The following is an 18,608-nucleotide window of genomic DNA, read 5'->3' on the forward strand; positions in this document are numbered from 1 at the left end:
CTTTCAGCCCCCCCCCCCCAAAGCCCCTCACCCCAAGAACACGCTGCACTCTGCTTACTGGGTTTTTAAAATAAAGTTTTATTGGGCTACAGAGCTTAGTCCTTCTTGGCTGCTGCTTTCCTCATGGCAGCCAGGACGTTGCTGAGTTCTTCACGCTTCCTCTTGGCCCGGATATGAGTCCCAACCTGTGATGGGGAAAGGGAATGAAGAACCTAAGAAGGGCCCTGATGCTGGATCAGACTGAGGGTCCATCTAGTCCAGCACTCTGTTCACACAGGGGCCCACCAGCCAGGGACCCACAAGGCAGGACATGGTGCAACAGCACCTTCCCGCCCATGTTCCTCAGCAACTGGGGCACACAGGCTTATTGCCGCTAATACTGGAGATAGCACACAACCATCCATCAGGGCTAGTAGCCATTGATAGCCTTCGCCTCCAGGAATTGATCCAACCCCCTTTCCAAGCCGTCCAGATTGATGGACATCACTACATCCGGTGGTAGTGAGTTCCATTATTTTACTCTGCGCTGTGTGAAGGAGTCCTTCCTTTTATTTGTTCTGGATCTCCCACCCATCAGCTTCATGGGATAATGACCCCGTTGAGTTCTAGTATTTCGAGAGAGAGAAATGTCTCCCTATCCACGTTCTCCATACCATGCATAATTTTGTACAACTCTATCATGTTTTAGGGTGGATTCCTGCATTGAGCAGGGGGTTGGACTCGATGGCCTTGTAGGCCCCTTCCAACTCTGCTATTCTATGATTCTATGTCTCCCCTTAGCCTCCTTTTTTCCAAACTGAACAATCCCAGTTTATGTAACCTTCCCTCGTAGGGGAGATGCTCCAGCCCCTTAATCGTTTTTCTGCACTTTTCCCAGCTCTATGATATCCTTTTTTAGGTGGTGTGACCAGAACTGTACACAGTATTCTAAGAGTGGTCGCACCATAGATTTGTATAAGGGCAGCATGATACTGGCAGTTTGATTCTCAATTCCTCTTCTTATCATGCCTAACATGGAGTTTGCCTTCTTTTCAGTGGCCACCCACTGGGTGGACATTTTCATCCGTCTCTCCACCACATTCCCAATATCTCTTCTTGTTCAGTCACCGCCAGCTCAGATCCCATTAGGTTATACTTGGAAGTTGGATTTTTTTACCCCAACATGCATCACCTTACGCTTGCTTACAATTGTGGTCAGCAAGGCAGAGCCGGATGCGGTGGGCCGCAGACCTGATCTCTCTCTCCATCCCGGCCTGAAGAAACGCCCAGGCTGCTTCTGCCACAAAGGTGAGAGATCACCCCCACCAATTCACTACATTAAGTAGCCTCCCTTACTACGAGGTCGCTGGGATACACAAAATAACCAGAGGGGAAAGCAGATTGCTTTCTGATGGGCTGCCACTTGGACCCCCCACGGCACTCACCCTTTTCTTGATAAATTTCAGGGCCCGCTTGTCTTTGGAGACCTTGAGCAATTCCATCGCTCGCCTCTCATAGGGCGCGAAGCCGCACACCTCCCGGATCATGTCCCGTACAAACTTGGTGTGCTTGGTCAGGCGCTGTGGGGAAACGGAGGGGGGGGAACAGACATTTAGGGGGGCAGCAGATTGGGGAAAACAAGAACCAGACCTCCAATTGTTTCGGATTTCATCTCCCAGTGTTCCTGGGAGACGGAGACCCAAACCTCTAGAAATGACCTGCTGCCCACCTCAACAAAGTAGAGAAAAAAGGGAGAAAAAAGCACCACCGAAAACTGTGAGAGACTGAAAGCTCTGGTGACCAAAATATCAAACAGATTTTATCATCGTAATCCAGGTTATGCGGAAGTAAATCTTCTTAGTTAAAACCTGCTACAAAAGTTGTAGAATGCTCAATGTTTCGGGTCCAGGGACCCTTCGTCAGGAGCTGTATAATGCAAGGTTTTTTCTCGGTGTAGTAATCATAAATTCGCACGCCTTCTGAATAAATTTTAACAAGCTGCAGTCGAGTTCATTCCCTCTCCCAAAGCAGTCAAATGTATTCAGAAGGCTTGCGAATTTACGATTACTACACCGAGAAAAAACTGTGACGTTATACAGCTCCTGACGAAGGGTCCCTGGACCCGAAACGTTGAGCATTCTACAACTTTTGTAGCAGGTTTTTAACTAAGAGAAATTCCTTTCGCATAACCTGGATTACAGTAATAAAATCTGTTTGATATTTTAAGCACCAGAGGTTCCACTTCAACGAAGGCCGTTAAAGGGCTCTGCTCCCATGGAGTTTGCAATGGGAGACAGAGAGGGGGAAACACTGGATGTGGGCCTTTAGGAGCCATGACGTGGACTCAAAACGTGGTCTGAGTGGGGAGGAGGCCATGTGGGGAAGATGGGTTTTTCCCTGAGGGATGTGAAGGAGCGGACAGGGGCAAGATTGGGATGACAAGGTTTTTAAAGGAAGAATGAGAGGGTTTCACACACGCAGGGAGGAAAAGAAACCAGAGCAGTGTAGAAATAAACAAAACACTTTTAAGCCCCAGTACTCCTCTGAAGAGGGGGAAGGAGAAACAGGCAGCCTGGGGAGAGGGAAGGCCAGAGCACGGATGGGCTGGGTTGTCTGTATCCTGGTCTGCATGACACGCGGCTCAGTTTCTCTGGCTGGTATAGTGTGAACCCAGGCAGCAGGGGTTGTCTGACACTTAGTCAGCCATCAGAAGAACATCGTAATAATAATAATTATTATTTTATTTATTTGTTACCCGCCTCTCCCTATGGATCGAGGCGGGGTCCAACACAAATGCAAACACCATAAAATACGTATAACTAATTAAAACATTTAAAACTAATATATTATTAAAAACGTAAGGGGCGGGGTTCAGCCATCAACGGTCCATCCAGTCCGGCACTCTGTTCCCATACTGGCCAACCAGCTATCGGCCAGGATCCCACAGGAAGGACATGAACATGAGGACAGACGGAAAGAAATGGGCATGTTTAGCCTGGAGAAGAGAAGATCGAGGGGCGATATGAGAACACTTGAAAGGTTGTCACACAGAGGAGGGCCGAGATCTCTTCTCGATCCTCCCAGAGTGCAGGACATAGAATAACGGACTCAAGTTAAAGGAAGCCAGATTCCGGCTGGACATCAGGAAAAACTTCCTGACTGTTAGAGCAGTGCGACAATGGAACCAGTGACCTAGGGAGGTGGTGGGCTCTCCCACACCAGAGGCCTTCAAGAGGCAGCTGGACAACCACCTGTCAGGGATGCTTTAGGGTGGATTCCTGCATTGAGCAGGGGGTTGGACTCAATGGCCTTGTAGGCCCCTTCCAACTCTGCTATTCTATGATTCTATAACAACAGCATCCTCCCACCCATGTTCCCCAGCGACTGGTGCACACAGGCTTATTGCATCTGATATTGGAGGTAGCACATAGACATCAGTGCTAGTAGCCATGGATAGCCTTCTCCCCCAGGAATTTATTCAACCCCCTTTCAAAGCCATCCAAATTGGTGGCCATTGCTACATCTTGTGGCAGTGAATTCCAGAGTTTAACTATGCGCTGTCTGAAGGAGGGCTTCCTTTTATCAAATAACTTGAAAACAAGCCAAGGGTGATGACACCACGCAGAACGCCACAGCCCCCATGCTGTAAAACTATGTACGTTTTCCTCTTCCCTCCCCAGCGTCCTTTCCTTGTGTGTTGTGCCTTTTTAATGCTGCAAGCCTGTGAGGAAGGGAGGCTCTTGTTTAAGCGATTGCACCAAAGCCACTCCAGGAGTCTTTTTGGCCGAGGAGCGGGATAAAAACCCTTCCCAAATCCCAAACTCACCCCACGGCGTCGGCATTGGCGTGGCTTCGAGACGTTCTTTGTCACCTTGTGGCCTTTGTTCAGGCCGACGGCCATCGGGTAGCGGATTGCCATGTCTAGGGGAGAAAGAAGGCAGGGAGGGATTCTTACTGCTTCCCGTGTTCGCCCTACCCTTCTTGCAAGGCACTCGGGTCTCCTGCCCCCAATTTTTCCTAAAATGCTGGGGGGGCGGGGGGTCTTTTATTATTCTGGTTTCACCACTATCAAAATGCACAGTCAGCCCCCACCACACTCAACAAGACTTACTTCCAAGGAAACATGCACAGGGGCAGCTTGAAAGCCCCAACGGACTACTGAGCAAGCCTGCTTTTATTTATTTGTGGTATTTATATACCGCTAAATAGAACGAATCCAGAGTTAACCATAGACCTGATGCTGAAATCCTCGGGGACTCTGGTGACAGCCGTGACCCACGGGATCCCATGGATTTCAATGGGTCTACTTGCAAGTATGACTCCGGCTTCTATCCCACTTTAGCAGTGCTGAGGGGAGAGCCGATGAAATGAGCGAGGCTGAACTCAAGTGACGGCTAACGGTTGTTTTTACGTTTCTGACGGTTTTTAAATTTTGTATACTTTTTAAAACGTTTACTGCTTTTAACTTTTGTAAACCGCCCAGAGAGCTTCAGCTATGGGGCGGGATATAAACGTAATAAATAAAATAAATACATGAAGCCCCACTTATTTCAATGGGCCTAACTGCATGGGACCCACATCAGAGCCAGGGCTTTCCTTGGGTCTCCCAGCGGGTATCAATCCATAGGGCAGCCCACCCCCACGCAGGGGCTCTGCAGTGTTCCTGGACTGCAAGTCCCATCATCCCCGGGCACGGTGGCCATATTGGCTGGGGCTGATGGGAGTTGCAGTGGCCATGCTGGCTGATGGGAGTTGCAGTGGCCATGGGGCTGATGGGAGTTGCAGTGGCCATGCTGGCTGATGGGAGTTGCGGTGGCCATGGGGCTGATGGGAGTTGCAGTGGCCATGGGGCTGATGGGAGTTGCAGTGGCCATGCTGGCTGATGGGAGTTGTAGTCCAACACCTCTGCAGGGCCCCGGATTAGGGAAAGCTGCCGTAGGGCCTTCGCGGCACCGGCTGGATCATCGCCTCTTCGCCCCCACCCCACCCGCGGCTCCAACATGGACTCCAAGGCCCAAGGCGGCTCTTCTCCCCTCGGGCCTCTTCTCGCCCCCCTCCCGGCCCGGCCCCACTCCGCCGCCTCCCCTCCGCCTGGCCCGGGGCTCCAGGGGGGCCCCCCACACCCCCCGCGGCAGGATGGCGCCGGATGCCGCTTCGCCCCCCGCCCGGCGCTCACCTGCAGCTGCTGCGCTCTGGTGGCCGCACCGGAAGAGGAAGCGGAAGAGGTAGGGAGGCTGCGCGCGCAGCGGCTCCTCAGCGGCGCCCTCCCTCCCGCGCATGCGCGGGGACCGGCGGTCCTCCCGGGACCATAGAGAAACTGTAGAGGGGTCACCGGAAGTCCCGCTTCCGGCGGCTGCGGGAGGAGCTGTTGGGAGGATGGCGGCTGGATCGGGCCCGGCGCCGGTTCCCCGCGCGGAGCTGAAGCTGGTGCGGCTGCTGAGCCGATGCGAGGCGCTGGCGGCCGACAGGCGGGGCCCGGGCGAGTGGCGGCTGGAGAAGGTGCGGGGGGGAAGCCACACCGGTGGGATGGCTGCCTGGCGGCCCTGCAGCCCTTCGGCCAGCCTCCCCACCCCCCGACCCGGTTGCTTCCGGGTGGGGGGGATTGCAACTCCCATCGTCCCCAGCGAGCATGGCCAAGACAGCCTCCCCCCAACCTGGTTGCTTCCGGGTGGGATGGACTGCAACTCCCATCGTCCCCAGGGAGCATGGCCAAAACAGCCTCCCCCCAACCCAGTTGTTTCCAGGTAGGGGGGACTGCAACTCCCATCGTCCCCAGGGAGCATGGCCAAAACAGCCTCCCCCCAACCCGGTTGTTTCCAGGTAGGGGGGACTGCAACTCCCATCGTCCCCAGGGAGCATGGCCAAATCAGCCTCCCCCCAACCCGGTTGCTTCCAGTGGGGTGTACTGCAACTCCCATCATCCTCATTGCCCATGCAGGCTGGGTGCAATGGGAACTGCAGCCCAACCCATCGAAGGCAACCAGGGCTGTATGACGTGGATCCCTCTGACCCACCGACCCCGGGGGACACACGGGCTCCTGCTGCCCATGGCTGGCTGAGGCCCTTTCTTCTCACATCTGCACCTGCCTGCGGCGGAGAGTTGCACCTGTGGCTTCTTGGGCGTTCATGCAGCCGTCAAAGGCACAGGCGCCTTTGGAGGCCAGGGGAGTTGGCAACGCGGAGCCCCTTTGAGACGGAGGGCCAGGCTCAGTTGTGGGGGAGCTCTTCGGGGCGGCGTCCCAGCGGTGGCCGTGACGGCGGAAGGCGAACGAGCTTGGAGTTGAAACAAAGCCAGGATATTTTATCGTAAAAGCTCTTTCGGCCGGTCCCAAAGGCTCCGGAGGGGCATTTCTACCTTTTACAATTGGGGGGGGGGGCTAAAGCCGGGGAAACTGCCAAATGATTGGCAGACAGGGGAGGGGGGGTCGTGGCTGCCTGGAGCACCCCTGTGCGCCACATCTTAAGGCCTAGAGTCACTTGAGAGAAACTGAGGCAGGCAAAGCTTGGCTGTGGGCGGACGGAGTAGTGGCGCTCCAGCCGTTTATCCTAACGCCCGCAAGATAGAGAGACTTGCGCTATATTCCGGGTTTGGAAGGAACGGCTGCATTAAAGTTACCTTGAGGACTAGAACAGGGACGGGGGGGGGGGGGCGTGCGGAATCAGTATAAAAACAGCAACACAATGTTTGAATTCAGACGCTAACGCCGATAAAGGGCAACTTGGAACGGGGGCTTTTGGGTCCAGACGGGCCGGTTGGGGACATTTCTCAGGCAGCTCCAAGGGCGCCCAGCCCTTTCCCCAGCGACTGACGAGGCTCCAAAACGTTCTCTTTGAACATGATTGTGTTGCCTGTAATTTCAGGAGATTATTCTGTCAGCAGCTGTCAAGGGGAACAAACCCGGGGCTGTGTGAGGCTCCTGGCAGCCGCCACTGGGTGTCGCCGTCTGTCCAAGCGACTCGCCACGGATCCCTGTCCCGGCCTCCGCTTCCATGCAGCGGCGGGCTGAAACTCTGGGAAACTCCTTCCAATATCACGGTGCCACGTCGCGGAGCGCACAGTGTGGTGGCCGCAGCGCGGTTGGCCTTGAATGTGGCAAGCCGGGCCCAGAACCCTGCTGTGAAAACCTCTCAAGATAGCTTTGAGCGATCTTTTTGGCCCAGGAAGGGGTAAACATGTTTTCCAGGAAGAAACGGTAGCCATTTATGGGCCTCTTCAGATGCCTGGCCACCCCCAAAGGTGACAAAGCCCCTCACCAAAGACTCCTGAGAAAACGCAAGTCCTGGAACGAGAGGAGAGAAGGTCCTTTGGTGGATCAGCGCCTGGTTAAAGGACAGAAAGCAGAGAATAGGGAGAAACGGGATCCCGCAAGGGGACGTGTCGGGCCCTGTGCTTTTTAACTTGTCCGTAAACGCTCTGGGATTAGGGGTGAGCAGTGAGGTGCAGCGTTGCTGACGGCACCAGATTATTTAGGGTGCTCATAGCAGCAGCAACAATGAAAAGGGTTGTGAAGAGGTCCAAAAGGGATCTCTCCAAACTGGAAGAAAGGGCGTTGAAATGGCAAACGCGGTTCAGGGTGTGCAAGCGTAAAGCGACGCACGTTGGGGTTAAGAAAATCCCCTTCCGACAACGCAGAAGGCAGCGGTTGGAATGGGCAAGCTAGAATGGTGCGAATCAGCGCACAACTGCTCAAATATTAAATAACAGCCAAGCAACTGGGGTGGTAAAGAAACATTTTATATAAAAATTTTTACATAACATTTTACATCACTTGATTTTTGGGCTGCATTAATAGAAGTATAGCTTCCAAATCACGTGAGGTACTGGTTCCTCTCTATTCGGCCCTGGTTAGGCCTCATCTAGAGTATTGCGTCCAGTTCTGGGCTCCACAATTCAAGAAGGACGCAGGGAAGCTGGAGCGTGTTCAGAAGAGGGCAACCAGGATGATCAGAGGTCTAGAAACAAAGCCCTATGAAGAGAGACTGAAAGAACTGGGCATGTTTAGCCTGGAGAAGAGAAGATTGAGGGGTGACATGAGAGCACTCTTCAAATACTTAAAAGGTTGTCCCACAGAGGAGGGCCAGGATCTCTTCTCGATCCTCCCAGAGTGCAGGACACGGAATAACGGGCTCAAGTTAAAGGAAGCCAGATTCCGGCTGGACATCAGGAAAAACTTCCTGACTGTTAGAGCAGTGCGACAATGGAATCAGCTACCTAGGGAGGTTGTGGGCTCTCCCACACTAGAGGCCTTCAAGAGGCAGCTGGACAAGCATCTGTCAGGGATGCTTTAGGGTGGATTCCTGCATTGAGCAGGGGGTTGGACTCGATGGCCTTGTAGGCCCCTTCCAACTCTGCTATTCTATGATTCTATGATTCATATAAAATGTTTGTTTACCACCCCGCAGGGCCAAGAGAGCGACCCTGAGCAGGGCTGCTCAAAGCCGGCCCCACTGCATTCAGCCCCATCCCTGTCAAAGAGACGAGACCAATTCCCAGGGGGTGGGGGGGTGGCTGTTCAGACAGGAAAAACCTCCAGGTTCAAAGGCTCTGATATTGGATCCATCACTGGGAACCCTCTGCCCCGCCCTGCCCACGGGTGATCCAGCAAGGCAGGCCTTAAATTGAGGGCTGTCCTTCGCGAATGTCTCCTCTCGGCTTTCCTGGGCGATGCCGTCCCTCTGAAGGCGAGGTGGAGTGTCAATCAAGATGATGTATTTATTTAGCATCTTGTTTTTAGCTCACTCCTCAGCTAAAAAAAGGCTCCAAGCAGTCCCCTGCTTACGAGCTAAAGAGATACGGCAGGCAAGGAAAGAGGGACAGGGAGGGAAGAGGAAAAAAAGGCTTGTCTTTCAGCCGGGCTGGTGGAACATCGCCCATCCCCCCGCTGCTGGGGGTAAGGCCTTGATCTCCACCTCAGCCTCTCTGTCATAGGTCTCCTCCGTGCAGCCTCAGGGGAGGGCGCTGCTCTTTCCTGGCACTGCAACACCTTGGCTCCTGGGTGCAGCGGGAGACACACCCAGAGGAGCGCTGAGGAGCTGCTTGGGCAATTTGAGGCTGTCCTCTGGTGTTCCTTGGAAGGAGGGGAGCTCCCCGCCTAGCATCAGAGCGGGCGGGGGGGCAAACAGCCCCCCCCTCCAAGCACTGGCACGGCCTTGCTTTCCCTGTGCCCCTCACCTAGGCACTTCTGGCTCCGGCGTCTGGCCTGGTGCCCTGGCGCTGACTCCTCTTCCTTGGGGGGCGTGTGGGGATTCCTGTGGGGAGCCTTGGGGGCTGCCGCCTCCGTGCCGTCCCTGCCGCTTGGCAACGTCGCGCAGCTGGAGTTCTGGGGCGCCGGTTCGCGTTTCCTCAACCCTTTGCAAGCCAGAGCTGCCTTGGAGGGGCCGGGGGGCCAGCCCACCTGCTCACTGAGGGCAGGGCTCCCTCCCTCCTGGGATCGTGGCCCGCTGAGGCTCCCGTGGCGCTCCTGCTCCAGCCTCTCCGCAACAAATCCCATCGGTTTGCCTGTGCTCAGGAGCGACCGAGGCTTCAGGGCGGGCGTGAAGCTGCCTCTGCCCACCCCCTAGCGGAAGGCCGCTTCTCAGCTGCCCCCCAGATCGAAGGAAAGAGCCGTGCCAGAGTGACTCACAGCGCGCCCTTTGTTTCCCTCCTCAGTACGTCGCGGCTCTGGAGGAGATGCTGCTTGCGCTGAAGAAGCCCTCCAGGTGCGTGGGCTTCCCCCGGGATCTGCAAGCGGCCGCTCGGGCCCTGGTCTGGGCAGGACCCAGGCGAGAGGCAGGGCGTGGGGGGGGGCAGCCGAGGCTCCGGGCCCTTGCGTTCAGGGACCGGCTGACCCCGAGTGGCTCCCGGGGCGCCCGGCCCCTTTGCCGTCGGTGGCGAGAAACCAGCCTTCTCTGCATCTGCAGAGGCCAAGCGTCCGACGGGGAGGCAGGCGGCGGCCGTGCGGCTCCACTCGCTGGGGTGTCACGACACTTTGCCCCCGTCCCCGAGACTGTCCTTTGCTGCCACTCGCGTTCAGAGTTTGGCTTCCCATGTGACGCGTTAAGAAAACGGGCCACTACAAGGATCCAGGTTGCCCGTTTGCCCGGTGGTGAAATGCAGCTTCCAGCTGAACCACGGGGGGAAGCCCAGATGTTCCCGCATCTGTTGGGACCCACCTCTTGCCCTGGGCGGACGTCTCTTGGAGACGCTGTGCTGGGCAGTTCCGGACGCCTGCCGGCTCTTTCCACTCTGTGAGGGGGGGGGAGGAGGGAGGGGTCCTGTCCAAAGTGCCCACCCCCCACCCCCGGTTTCTCCCCTCTGGTGACTTGTCCCGTGTTTCCGGTTCCCTTTCAGCAAACCAGCTGCCGAGGTGCTGAACGAATATTCCCGCAAGGTGGATTTCCTGAAGGGGATGCTGGAAGCGGAGAAGCTGGTGAGGCCCGGTGGCGTCTCTCGGCCCTTCCGAGGGTTTGTCGCCTTCTGCCTGGGCGTCCCTCCCTCCCTCTTCCTGAGCCAAGGCCTCTCTCCGTCTCTTCCCAGTCGTCGTCGTCGGAAAAGGCGCTGGCCAACCAGTTCCTGGCCCCCGGGCGGACCCCCACCACCGCCAAGGAGCGGACCCCGGCGACCAAGACGGTGCACCTCCGGACCAAGGCCCGCTACGCGGGCGAAATGCGGGGCGAACTGCTTGGTACAGTATGTCCCCCTGGCCGGAGCGGCCGTTGCACTCCCTCTGCCGAAAGGGTCCCCCTCCTTCGCTTTCCCCGCTGAGCGTCGCTCGGGGCACGGCTGCCTTCGTTCCGGCTCTGCGCGTGCGTGCCCGCTGATCCGGGGTGGGGGGTCTTTCCCTTTTGGGTGTGTGTGTGTCTAGGCCAAGGTGTCCAACTCCAGGGCAGGCAAAAGACAGGCCGCCAAGGCTAGGTCAGGTTCCAGACCACAGTGGTGCTGGCGGGCACGGTCAGCCCCATCCCACCCACAAAGATGACATACACCCCCACACACACACACCCTCGTACCTCTGAATCTCTCTCTGCCTGCCCAGGACTCTTCCTATGTCACTGCTAAGTGCCTGCAGAATTCTGGAGCCTGCAGGACAAAACACGGGCCTGTCTTTAAAAATAAATATATGCCTCCCCCACACTTGGATAGGAAACTCCGTGGTTTCCCACCCAGGTGACGCAGCGCCCCACCCCCCCGGACGGCCACCTGCTCGCCTTGAAAACCCTTCTCCGCAGCTGACCAGTCTGGGATGCCTCTGCAAATTGCGGGGGGGGGGGGGGATTGCCATTTGAAGTGATGCCCCCTCCCCCTGTGGTTCTGTGCCCCCTGCCCTCTTGAGGACTCTCCCCCCCCCCCTACTCCTCAGGGAGCAGGCTTTCCTCGCACCGCCCTGACTCCCTCTTCGCCCTGTTTTCCTGGTTGCCTGGAGAAGCTGATTTCCAGAGCAGGAATGTTTGTCGACTGCTCGAAACAACACCATTTCCCCCGCTTTCTTCCTCTCCAGATTTGGAGGAGACGAGCCTGAGGAAGCGCACGTGAGTCTCGGGGCTGTTTTGGGCCGGGGGTGGGGCCGGGGTGCCTTTGGGTTTGGAGATGGGACAGCGGAAGGGGAGGGTGGGGCCGTTTGGGCTCTGTGCCGCTGCTTTGAACTCTTGGCTTGCTGGAGGCCCTCGGGTGGGGTGCAGAAGAGGCCTCTGGCCCCCGCGCTCAGGTATGCAGAAGGTCAGAGCCGCTCTCCCTCCGCAGGGCCCGTTTTCCTTCTCCGAACTGCCCTGTAAACATGGGGACGTGGGGCGGGGAATCCGTCTGGCTGAGACTCAACGGAAGATGGGTGGCTGCCCGTCCGCTTCAAATGCAGCCTCTATATTTGTGGCATTTTCATGCCGCCTTTGAGCCAAAACGGCTCCCGATAAGAAAAACGACTGGGGGCCTAAAAGACACCACACGAGAGGAAAGGGCGTGGGGGAGGAAGGAGGGGAAGAAGCAATTTCAGCCACCGGAGCCTGTTGCAAAGTTGGGCAGGTCAAGAGCTGCTGATTCCGCTGCAACGACAGCCTTACGCCGTGCGTGGTGGAGGCAAAACAGCGTTTCACAGGGGTCAGGCTGGCGAGAGCCACCACCGTGTAGGCCCCGAGGGGCTGGCTGCACTACCAAACCAGGTGGATGTTTACTGTGGCTCAGTTGACTTGAAAAGAAGCCCGTTTGATTTATTTGATATTTTATTGTATTGAAAAGGGTTTTAGGCTGTCCTGGCAGGCAGCGTCCTCTTTGGACGGCTTGCAAGATTGAAATGTAATGTCAGTTTATTTATTTATTTATTTATTACATTTCTATACCGCCCAATAGCCGAAGCTCTCTGGGCAGTTCACAAAAATTAAAACCATAGTAAGACAACCAACAGGTTAAAAGCACAAATACAAAATACAATATTAAAAGCACAACCAGAATAAAAACCACGCAGCAAAATTGATATAAAATTAAAATGCAGAGTTAAAACAGTAAAATTTAAATTTAAGTTAAAATTAAGTGTTAAAATGCTGAGAAAATAAAAAGGTCTTCAACTGGCGACGAAAGCAGTCTATCAAACGCATCGCAGGTTACAACCAGAGTCCACAAGAAATGGCTGCAACTTAATAAACCTCTAGTAATCCCGGTCACCAGTAGATGAAAACCAATTTTATCATAAAGCAAACCAGCAGGAACTTTTAGCGAATTGGTGTGTTGTGACGCTGCCATTTCGCTCCAAGCAGCAGATCCCGTCCCAGTTGAAGCTTCCGAGTTGTTTTCGTTTTTAATCTTCTTCTCTACAGAAAAAGACGAAACAAAACTTCACAAACAATACAATACAATACAACTTATAAAAGCGTATTCCGTTTAAGGCATTCTTCATGGCAGGCATGAAGGGCTTTCTCTTCCTTCACTTTAGCTAGCCCAGTGTTGTGTATTAAGACCACAGATTACATGTAAAATCCACAAACATATAGATCATTTTTTCCCCAACTCTTGCAAGTATTCCATCAGCGCTTTCCAGTCTGATACAAAGGAGGTTGTTGATTTTTCTCTTACTAGCGCCATAAGTTTCGCCCTTTCCGCCACCTCCAAAACCTTCATCAGCCATTCCTCTGTTGATGGTATTTGTGTGTTTTTCCATACTGTGCGTCGAGGAGTCTAGCAACCGCTGTCATGTACAAAAACAGCGTTCCTCCTTTTTCTTTGAGTTGATCGTCCATAAATCCCAACAAGCATAATTCTGGTTTCATTTGTAGATTTGTTTTTATTTTTTTTTATTTTTGCATTAACAAGTGGATCTGAGTCCAGAAAGATTTTGCTTTTTTACAAGAAGGTTCCTTCTTGTTCTCCACATTTCCAACAATCTCCCAAGACACCCCTATACATTTTAGCTAATTTTGAGGGAGACCTATACCGTCTATACATCATCTTGTAAAAAATCTCTTTCAAGCCTGGTACTTATTGTATATTTTAGACCTTTTACCCACATATATTTTTCCATAGTTCCATTGGTACATTACACCCAAAATTTTGGGCCCATTTTGTCATACGGTCCTTTGTCTGTTCATTCCCTGCCTCGAGCTGTAACAATAGCTTATAACCCTTAGAGATAACATGTTCATCATTAGTGCATAGAGCTACTGCAAACACCGGCTTTGTTTGCTCAAACCCACATTCTTTCATGGCTCTCTTAAACCTTTCCGCGATTTGCAGGTAAGGGAACCCCAGACATATATGGCCCTCCTTCAACAACCCTACCTCTGAGTTGTTTTCAAAGGCGGACCCAGGTAGAGCGTGGTGCAGCAGTCTAGCCTGGGTGTAATCACCGCACCCCTGAGGGAGGGGAGGCTAGCGTTCTCTCGATGGGGCGGGGAGCGCATCTCTCTCTGGCACCGGCTGTGCCCCTCAGCCAACTTCCCTTCCCGCAGTGCCTCTGTCTGTCGGGTGTCGCCCAGATTCCAGCGTGTTCGCCTCTTTCATCTCCAAACCCGCCTCCGGGCCTCCCTCCCTCCGAATTCCACAGCCTCCCCGGGATCTGGAGGTGGGGAAAGAGAGGTGGGGCTACGCTGTGCGCCGTCGGCAGGGTGGTGACCTTGCAGCCCAGGTTTCTGGATCACCTGCCCCAGCCGATTCACCTGGATTCACCCAGCCTAGGGGAGAAAGGAGAGGCCTGGAGCACCCTGTAAGCCCAAGGCCGCAGGGCGGAGCACCCGTCCCCCAGTAGCTGGTTCTAGGACTCTCCTTCCAGGAGAGACCAGAACCACTGCAAGCCCAGGACCGGTCCAGCTCAATGGCTCGGGAAGGGACCCTGGTTGGTACTGAATGCCATTGAAGGGTGCAGGAGAACACAAAGGGTGGCGTTCCCATTCCAAAACCAGACCTAAAGCTGACCTGGATCCAAAACACTGAACAGTTTGCCCAAGAATGAAAGAGGATGATGATAATAATAATAATAATAATAATAATAATAATAATAATAATAATAATAATAATATTTTATTTATTTATTACATTTCTATACCGCCCCATAGCCGGAGCTCTCTGGGCGGTTCACAAAAATTAAAAACATTCAAAGTATAAAACAACAGTATAAAACCATCATATAAAATACAATATAAAAGCTCAACCGGATGAAAACATGATGATGATAATTTATTTCTTACCCATCTCTCCACTTGGATCGAGGCAGGGAACAACAATGAATATAAAACCCATTAAAAAACATTAAAAACTGATTAAAAACATACCATGCGTGATTAAAACATCCTTAAAACATTCTAAAATTTCACTGGTTCGGTCAGATGAGCAGCCAGCGATTGTTATCCCAGATCACAGGATCTGGGTTGGGGCTTTTCTGGAGGGGTTTCGCCACAGCCTCCGTAAGGGCAGCTCTGGGTTACTCCCTCTCTCAGAGGGGCAAATGGGCTTCATAGAATCATAGAATAGAGTTGGAAGGGGCCTACAAGGCCACTGAGTCCAACCCCCTGCTCAATGCAGGAATCCACCCTAAAGCATCCCTGACAGATGTCTGCCTCTTGAAGGCCTCTAGTGTGGGAGAGCCCACCACCTCCCTAGGTCACTGGTTCCATTGTCGTACTGCTCTAACAGTCAGGAAGTTTTTCCTGCTGTCCAGCTGGAATCTGGCTTCCTTTAACTTGAGCCCGTTATTCCGAGAAGAGAACCTGGCCCTCCTCTGTGTGGCGACCTTTCAAGTATGTCATAGAATCGTAGAATAGCAGAGTTGGAAGGGTCCCCATAAGGCCATCGAGTCCAACCCCCTGCTCAATGCAGGAATCCACCCTAAAGCATCCCTGACAGAGGGTTGTTCCTCCAAAGCCCGTGCGTTTGGCCTCCTTCCTCCAAAGAGTAGTGGAAATGCGTCTACAACAACAGAACCAGAAATAAATCCAAGCAGGCCATTTCATCTGCCAACGGTCGTTCCGACGGGTCGTGGCGAGCCTCCGGGGGGTGGGGGGCTCCGCTGACCTGCCCCCGTCAAGCCTGATCAGGTGAAGAACTGCCCGCAGTCCGGCCACCCTCTCCTGATGTATTTCAGTAAACCACTTTGTGGGGCCGGATGGAAGGTTCTCGTTGCCTCCTCCTGGGGGACGTGGCATACTTGCAGGCCCCCCCTTTGAAGTCTGCGCTGTGTCCTTGGCGATGGCCACACCGGTGTGGGCACTCGAGGTGGGTCCTCCTGGCTCGGTGCCACCAGGGAAATCTCAGCCTCCCTCTCTCTCCCTCCCTCTCTCCCTCTTGCCCTGCAGGGCCCTGCTGCCTGATGAGAAGCAGTCAGCGGCCGATCTGGACGCCGTGCTCCAGCACCACCACAGCATCCAGGAGAAGCTGGCGGAGGACATGCTGCACCTGGCGCGCAACCTCAAGAACAACACGCTGGTGGCGCAGAACGTGATCAAGCAAGACAACCAGGTAGGGCGGGGCTGCCTCCCCCCACGGCCACGGCCCCTGCCACGCGGACGTCACCCAGGCCGCGCTGCAGTTGCGGCAGATGGCGGTGAAGCGGCCGAGGGCAGGGAAACCGAAGGGGACGTACGTGGCGGCGTGGCTCGTGAGTGCTCCGACACCCCCCGACCCGCCTGGCGCTCGAGGTCAGGGGTTGGGAAACCCCAGTCCGGAGAAGTCCTCAGGTGGTGGCAGGCAGGGCCAAACGACCAGCCCGTTTTAGGTTAAAGCTCTCGCCGGCACTTAGCTGAAGCTCCGGAGAGGCACCTCGCCCCTTTGGCACAGGGGAGAAAGTCCTGTGTGAAAGTCAGGACCCCCCCCCCAAAAAAGTGTTGGGGCTTGGAGGCCTGCGTGGCCCCGGGAAGCCCCCTGTTCCCCATTGCTGCTCCGTAGGTTGTAGCTCAGCAGCAGCTGCACACCGGCCCAGGTTCTTCTTGGCAGCGCCTCCGGATCGGGCCCTGGAAAGCCGGCACCCCCAGGCAGTATCGAGGGAACCAAGGGAGGCTGTATTGAGAAGAGAAGATGGAGGGGAGACAGGAGAGCACTCTTCAAAGACTTGAAAGGTGGTCCCACAGAGGAGGGCCAGGATCTCTTCTCGGAATAACGGGCTCAAGTGACAGGAAGCCAGATTCCAGCTGGACATCAGGAAAAACTTCCTGACTGTTAGAGCAGTACGACAATGGAACCAGTGACTTAGGGAGGTGGTGGGCTCTCTCACACTAGAGGCCTTCAAGAGGCAGCTGGACAACCATCTGTCAGGGATGTTTTGAGGTGGATTCCTGCATTGAGCGGGGGGGGGGGGGGGTGGACTGGATGGCCTCATGGGCCCCTTCCAGCTCTGCCGTTCCATGGCTTGAGCCGCCGCCTCCGCCGCTCCTGGGCCTGCCTGAGTTTGTGGCAAGCGCTGCCTTGCCTCGTCCCCCGTCCCGCTCCGTCCCAAAGCTCCCCTCTCTCCTTCATTCCAGACCTTGTCTCATTCGCTCAAGCTGGCCGACCGCAACTTTGAGAAGCTGAAGGACGAATCCGACCGCCTGGAGCAGCACGCCAAGAAGTCCGTCAACTGGCTGCTCTGGCTGATGCTGATTGTCGTCTGTTTCATCTTCATCAGCATGATCCTCTTCATCCGCATCTTCCCGAAGCTGAGGTGATTCCTGACCGGAGTCGGAGTCGGCGTCAGCAGCAGCAGCCTGGTCCCTGAGCTGCCTTTGCCCTCTTCCCCGGCAGTGCCCCGAGACGCTTCTCGAACCAGGCAGGAAACGCCCCTTAGGAAACACGCTCGGCTCCGCAGCCCCACGGCCCGTGTGCGCCTCTACTTTCCGCAGCCTGGGGAATAATCCCCACCCCACCCCGATGACAAGCACGAAGCTGGGAGACTCTTCCTACCGGCCCGGTCTCTGTGTGTGCAGCACCGTGCGTGAGTTGACACCCTGGACATGTGAACGGACATTGAGCAAGTGTGGAGCAGGTAGAAATGGGCCTGGCCTCTCCCGGGCAGAAGAGGGGGTGAGCCCGTGCCGGGAGGGTGTCACTTCATGCCACGCGGGGGTGGGTGGGGGCCTTCTGTGACCACCTCCTCCTCCTCCTGCACACAGCCAGGCGTCCAGGCGAGAGGCCTTCTTCCGGACTGTTAGTTTCCCCGCCTGCAGGGACTTTTTGTTCTGTTTTATTGGAGGCAGGAGTGTTCCCCCCCCACACACCTGTCCCGTCAGGGTGCCCCTTAGCTGCCTCAGCGACTGGGCTCCTTGGCAAATGCCCTGGCACGCCGAGGGAGAAACGCCTTGCCACGGCTGGCCGCGGGGAGTAATAACCGGGTTACGGTTCCGTTCCCCCCATCCTCTCTCTTTCTTTCTTTGACGAGCTTTTTGCCTGCTGCGGGGTAGCGCCGGTTTCCGTGCCAGGCCTCTGGAGCGGTGCCACTTCCTTAACAGCAGGGGCATCCCAGGGGTGGTGGCATCTCTCCTACCCACGCGCAGGCAACGTGCCTCCCTCCGCTCCACTCCTGCCCACCGTGAAACAGCGGCAGAGGGGGAACGAGGAAGTGGGGGGCGGGTTTGTGGTTTTACGGGCATCCTCTCACACGGCAACCCTGGAGGACTAGCAGCGGAGTTAATCATCTGTAGGGAACGGCAGTGTTCTCCCGACAGGGCCTCACCCTTCTCCCAAAGCTGAGCAATTCTGTGGCAACGCAGCAGAGGGGCTGGGCGTGATGAAGAGGCGCCGTCCCTTCCAGGGAAGGGGCCCCCCAACCCAGCAAGGGCGATGTGCCCCTGCCTGCCCGCCGGCTCGGAACCAGCGGATGCGCTCTGGAGGATGCTGGCGGATCAAAGGGAACAACCGGGCGTTGGTTGCCTCCCCGGCTGGCATGTCACAACGTGCGCATTAAAGTCTCCCTTGCTGCACCACCCGTCTGGTTTGCCTTCTTGCGAGGAAGCCGTTGAGGTTCCCAGAGAGGTATCACTTGCCCTGACGTGGGGTTTTTGGGGGGGGCACCGTCACGGCGTGAGTGCGTGGCAAGGCCACCGAGCAGCCCGGCTGTGGGATCAGCTAGCAGCTCCCTGGTCTTTGCCAGGACATAAGGAGCTGCCTTATTTATGTATTTATTTATTTATTTATTTATTGCATTTCTGTACCGCCCAATAGCCGGAGCTCTCTGGGCGGTTCACAAAAATTAAAAGCATTCAAA

At 55.3% G+C, this 18,608-nt stretch overlaps 2 protein-coding genes across 3 annotated transcripts; one reads left to right on the forward strand and one right to left on the reverse strand.

Annotated features, from left to right (window-relative positions):
• Nucleotides 1-58: 58 nt before the first annotated feature.
• On the reverse strand, nucleotides 59-5,237 carry RPL36 (ribosomal protein L36). The gene is made up of 4 exons (XM_063146905.1): nucleotides 5,156-5,237; nucleotides 3,806-3,900; nucleotides 1,425-1,559; nucleotides 59-185 (listed from the first exon to the last, which is right to left on the reverse strand). The coding sequence occupies exons 2-4, from the start codon at nucleotides 3,896-3,898 to the stop codon at nucleotides 96-98; spliced, it is 318 nt and encodes a 105-aa protein (XP_063002975.1). The 5' UTR covers nucleotides 3,899-3,900; nucleotides 5,156-5,237; the 3' UTR covers nucleotides 59-95.
• A 112-nt stretch (nucleotides 5,238-5,349) lies between these two features.
• On the forward strand, nucleotides 5,350-18,325 carry USE1 (unconventional SNARE in the ER 1). 2 transcript variants are annotated; one of them, XM_063147007.1, is made up of 7 exons: nucleotides 5,350-5,478; nucleotides 9,629-9,678; nucleotides 10,310-10,388; nucleotides 10,496-10,670; nucleotides 11,457-11,487; nucleotides 15,730-15,892; nucleotides 16,891-18,325. In XM_063147007.1, exons 1-7 carry the CDS (start codon nucleotides 5,356-5,358, stop codon nucleotides 17,071-17,073), a joined length of 804 nt encoding a protein of 267 aa, XP_063003077.1. In that variant the 5' UTR covers nucleotides 5,350-5,355; the 3' UTR covers nucleotides 17,074-18,325. The 2 variants fall into 2 exon arrangements, with proteins under 2 accessions (XP_063003077.1, XP_063003076.1); XM_063147006.1 differs by having other exon boundaries at nucleotides 10,496-10,643.
• Nucleotides 18,326-18,608: the final 283 nt, after the last annotated feature.

This window comes from Elgaria multicarinata, chromosome 23, assembly GCF_023053635.1.
Source record: "Elgaria multicarinata webbii isolate HBS135686 ecotype San Diego chromosome 23, rElgMul1.1.pri, whole genome shotgun sequence".
Classification (NCBI taxonomy): Eukaryota; Metazoa; Chordata; class Lepidosauria; order Squamata; family Anguidae; genus Elgaria; species Elgaria multicarinata.

Excerpts from the sequence above, each read along its gene's own strand:
- RPL36 (XM_063146905.1), bottom strand. The coding sequence starts at position 3,898 with ATGGCAATCCGCTACCCGATGGCCGTCGGCCTGAACAAAGGCCACAAG. Across the intron at positions 1,560-3,805 it reads GCCAATGCCGACGCCGTGGG|CGCCTGACCAAGCACACCAA; the intron begins GTGAGTTTGGGA and ends GTTTCCCCACAG. Across the intron at positions 186-1,424 it reads TGAAATTTATCAAGAAAAGG|GTTGGGACTCATATCCGGGC; the intron begins GTGAGTGCCGTG and ends TCCCCATCACAG.
- USE1 (XM_063147007.1), top strand. The coding sequence starts at position 5,356 with ATGGCGGCTGGATCGGGCCCGGCGCCGGTTCCCCGCGCGGAGCTGAAG. Across the intron at positions 11,488-15,729 it reads ACGAGCCTGAGGAAGCGCAC|GGCCCTGCTGCCTGATGAGA; the intron begins GTGAGTCTCGGG and ends CTTGCCCTGCAG. Across the intron at positions 15,893-16,890 it reads TGATCAAGCAAGACAACCAG|ACCTTGTCTCATTCGCTCAA; the intron begins GTAGGGCGGGGC and ends CCTTCATTCCAG.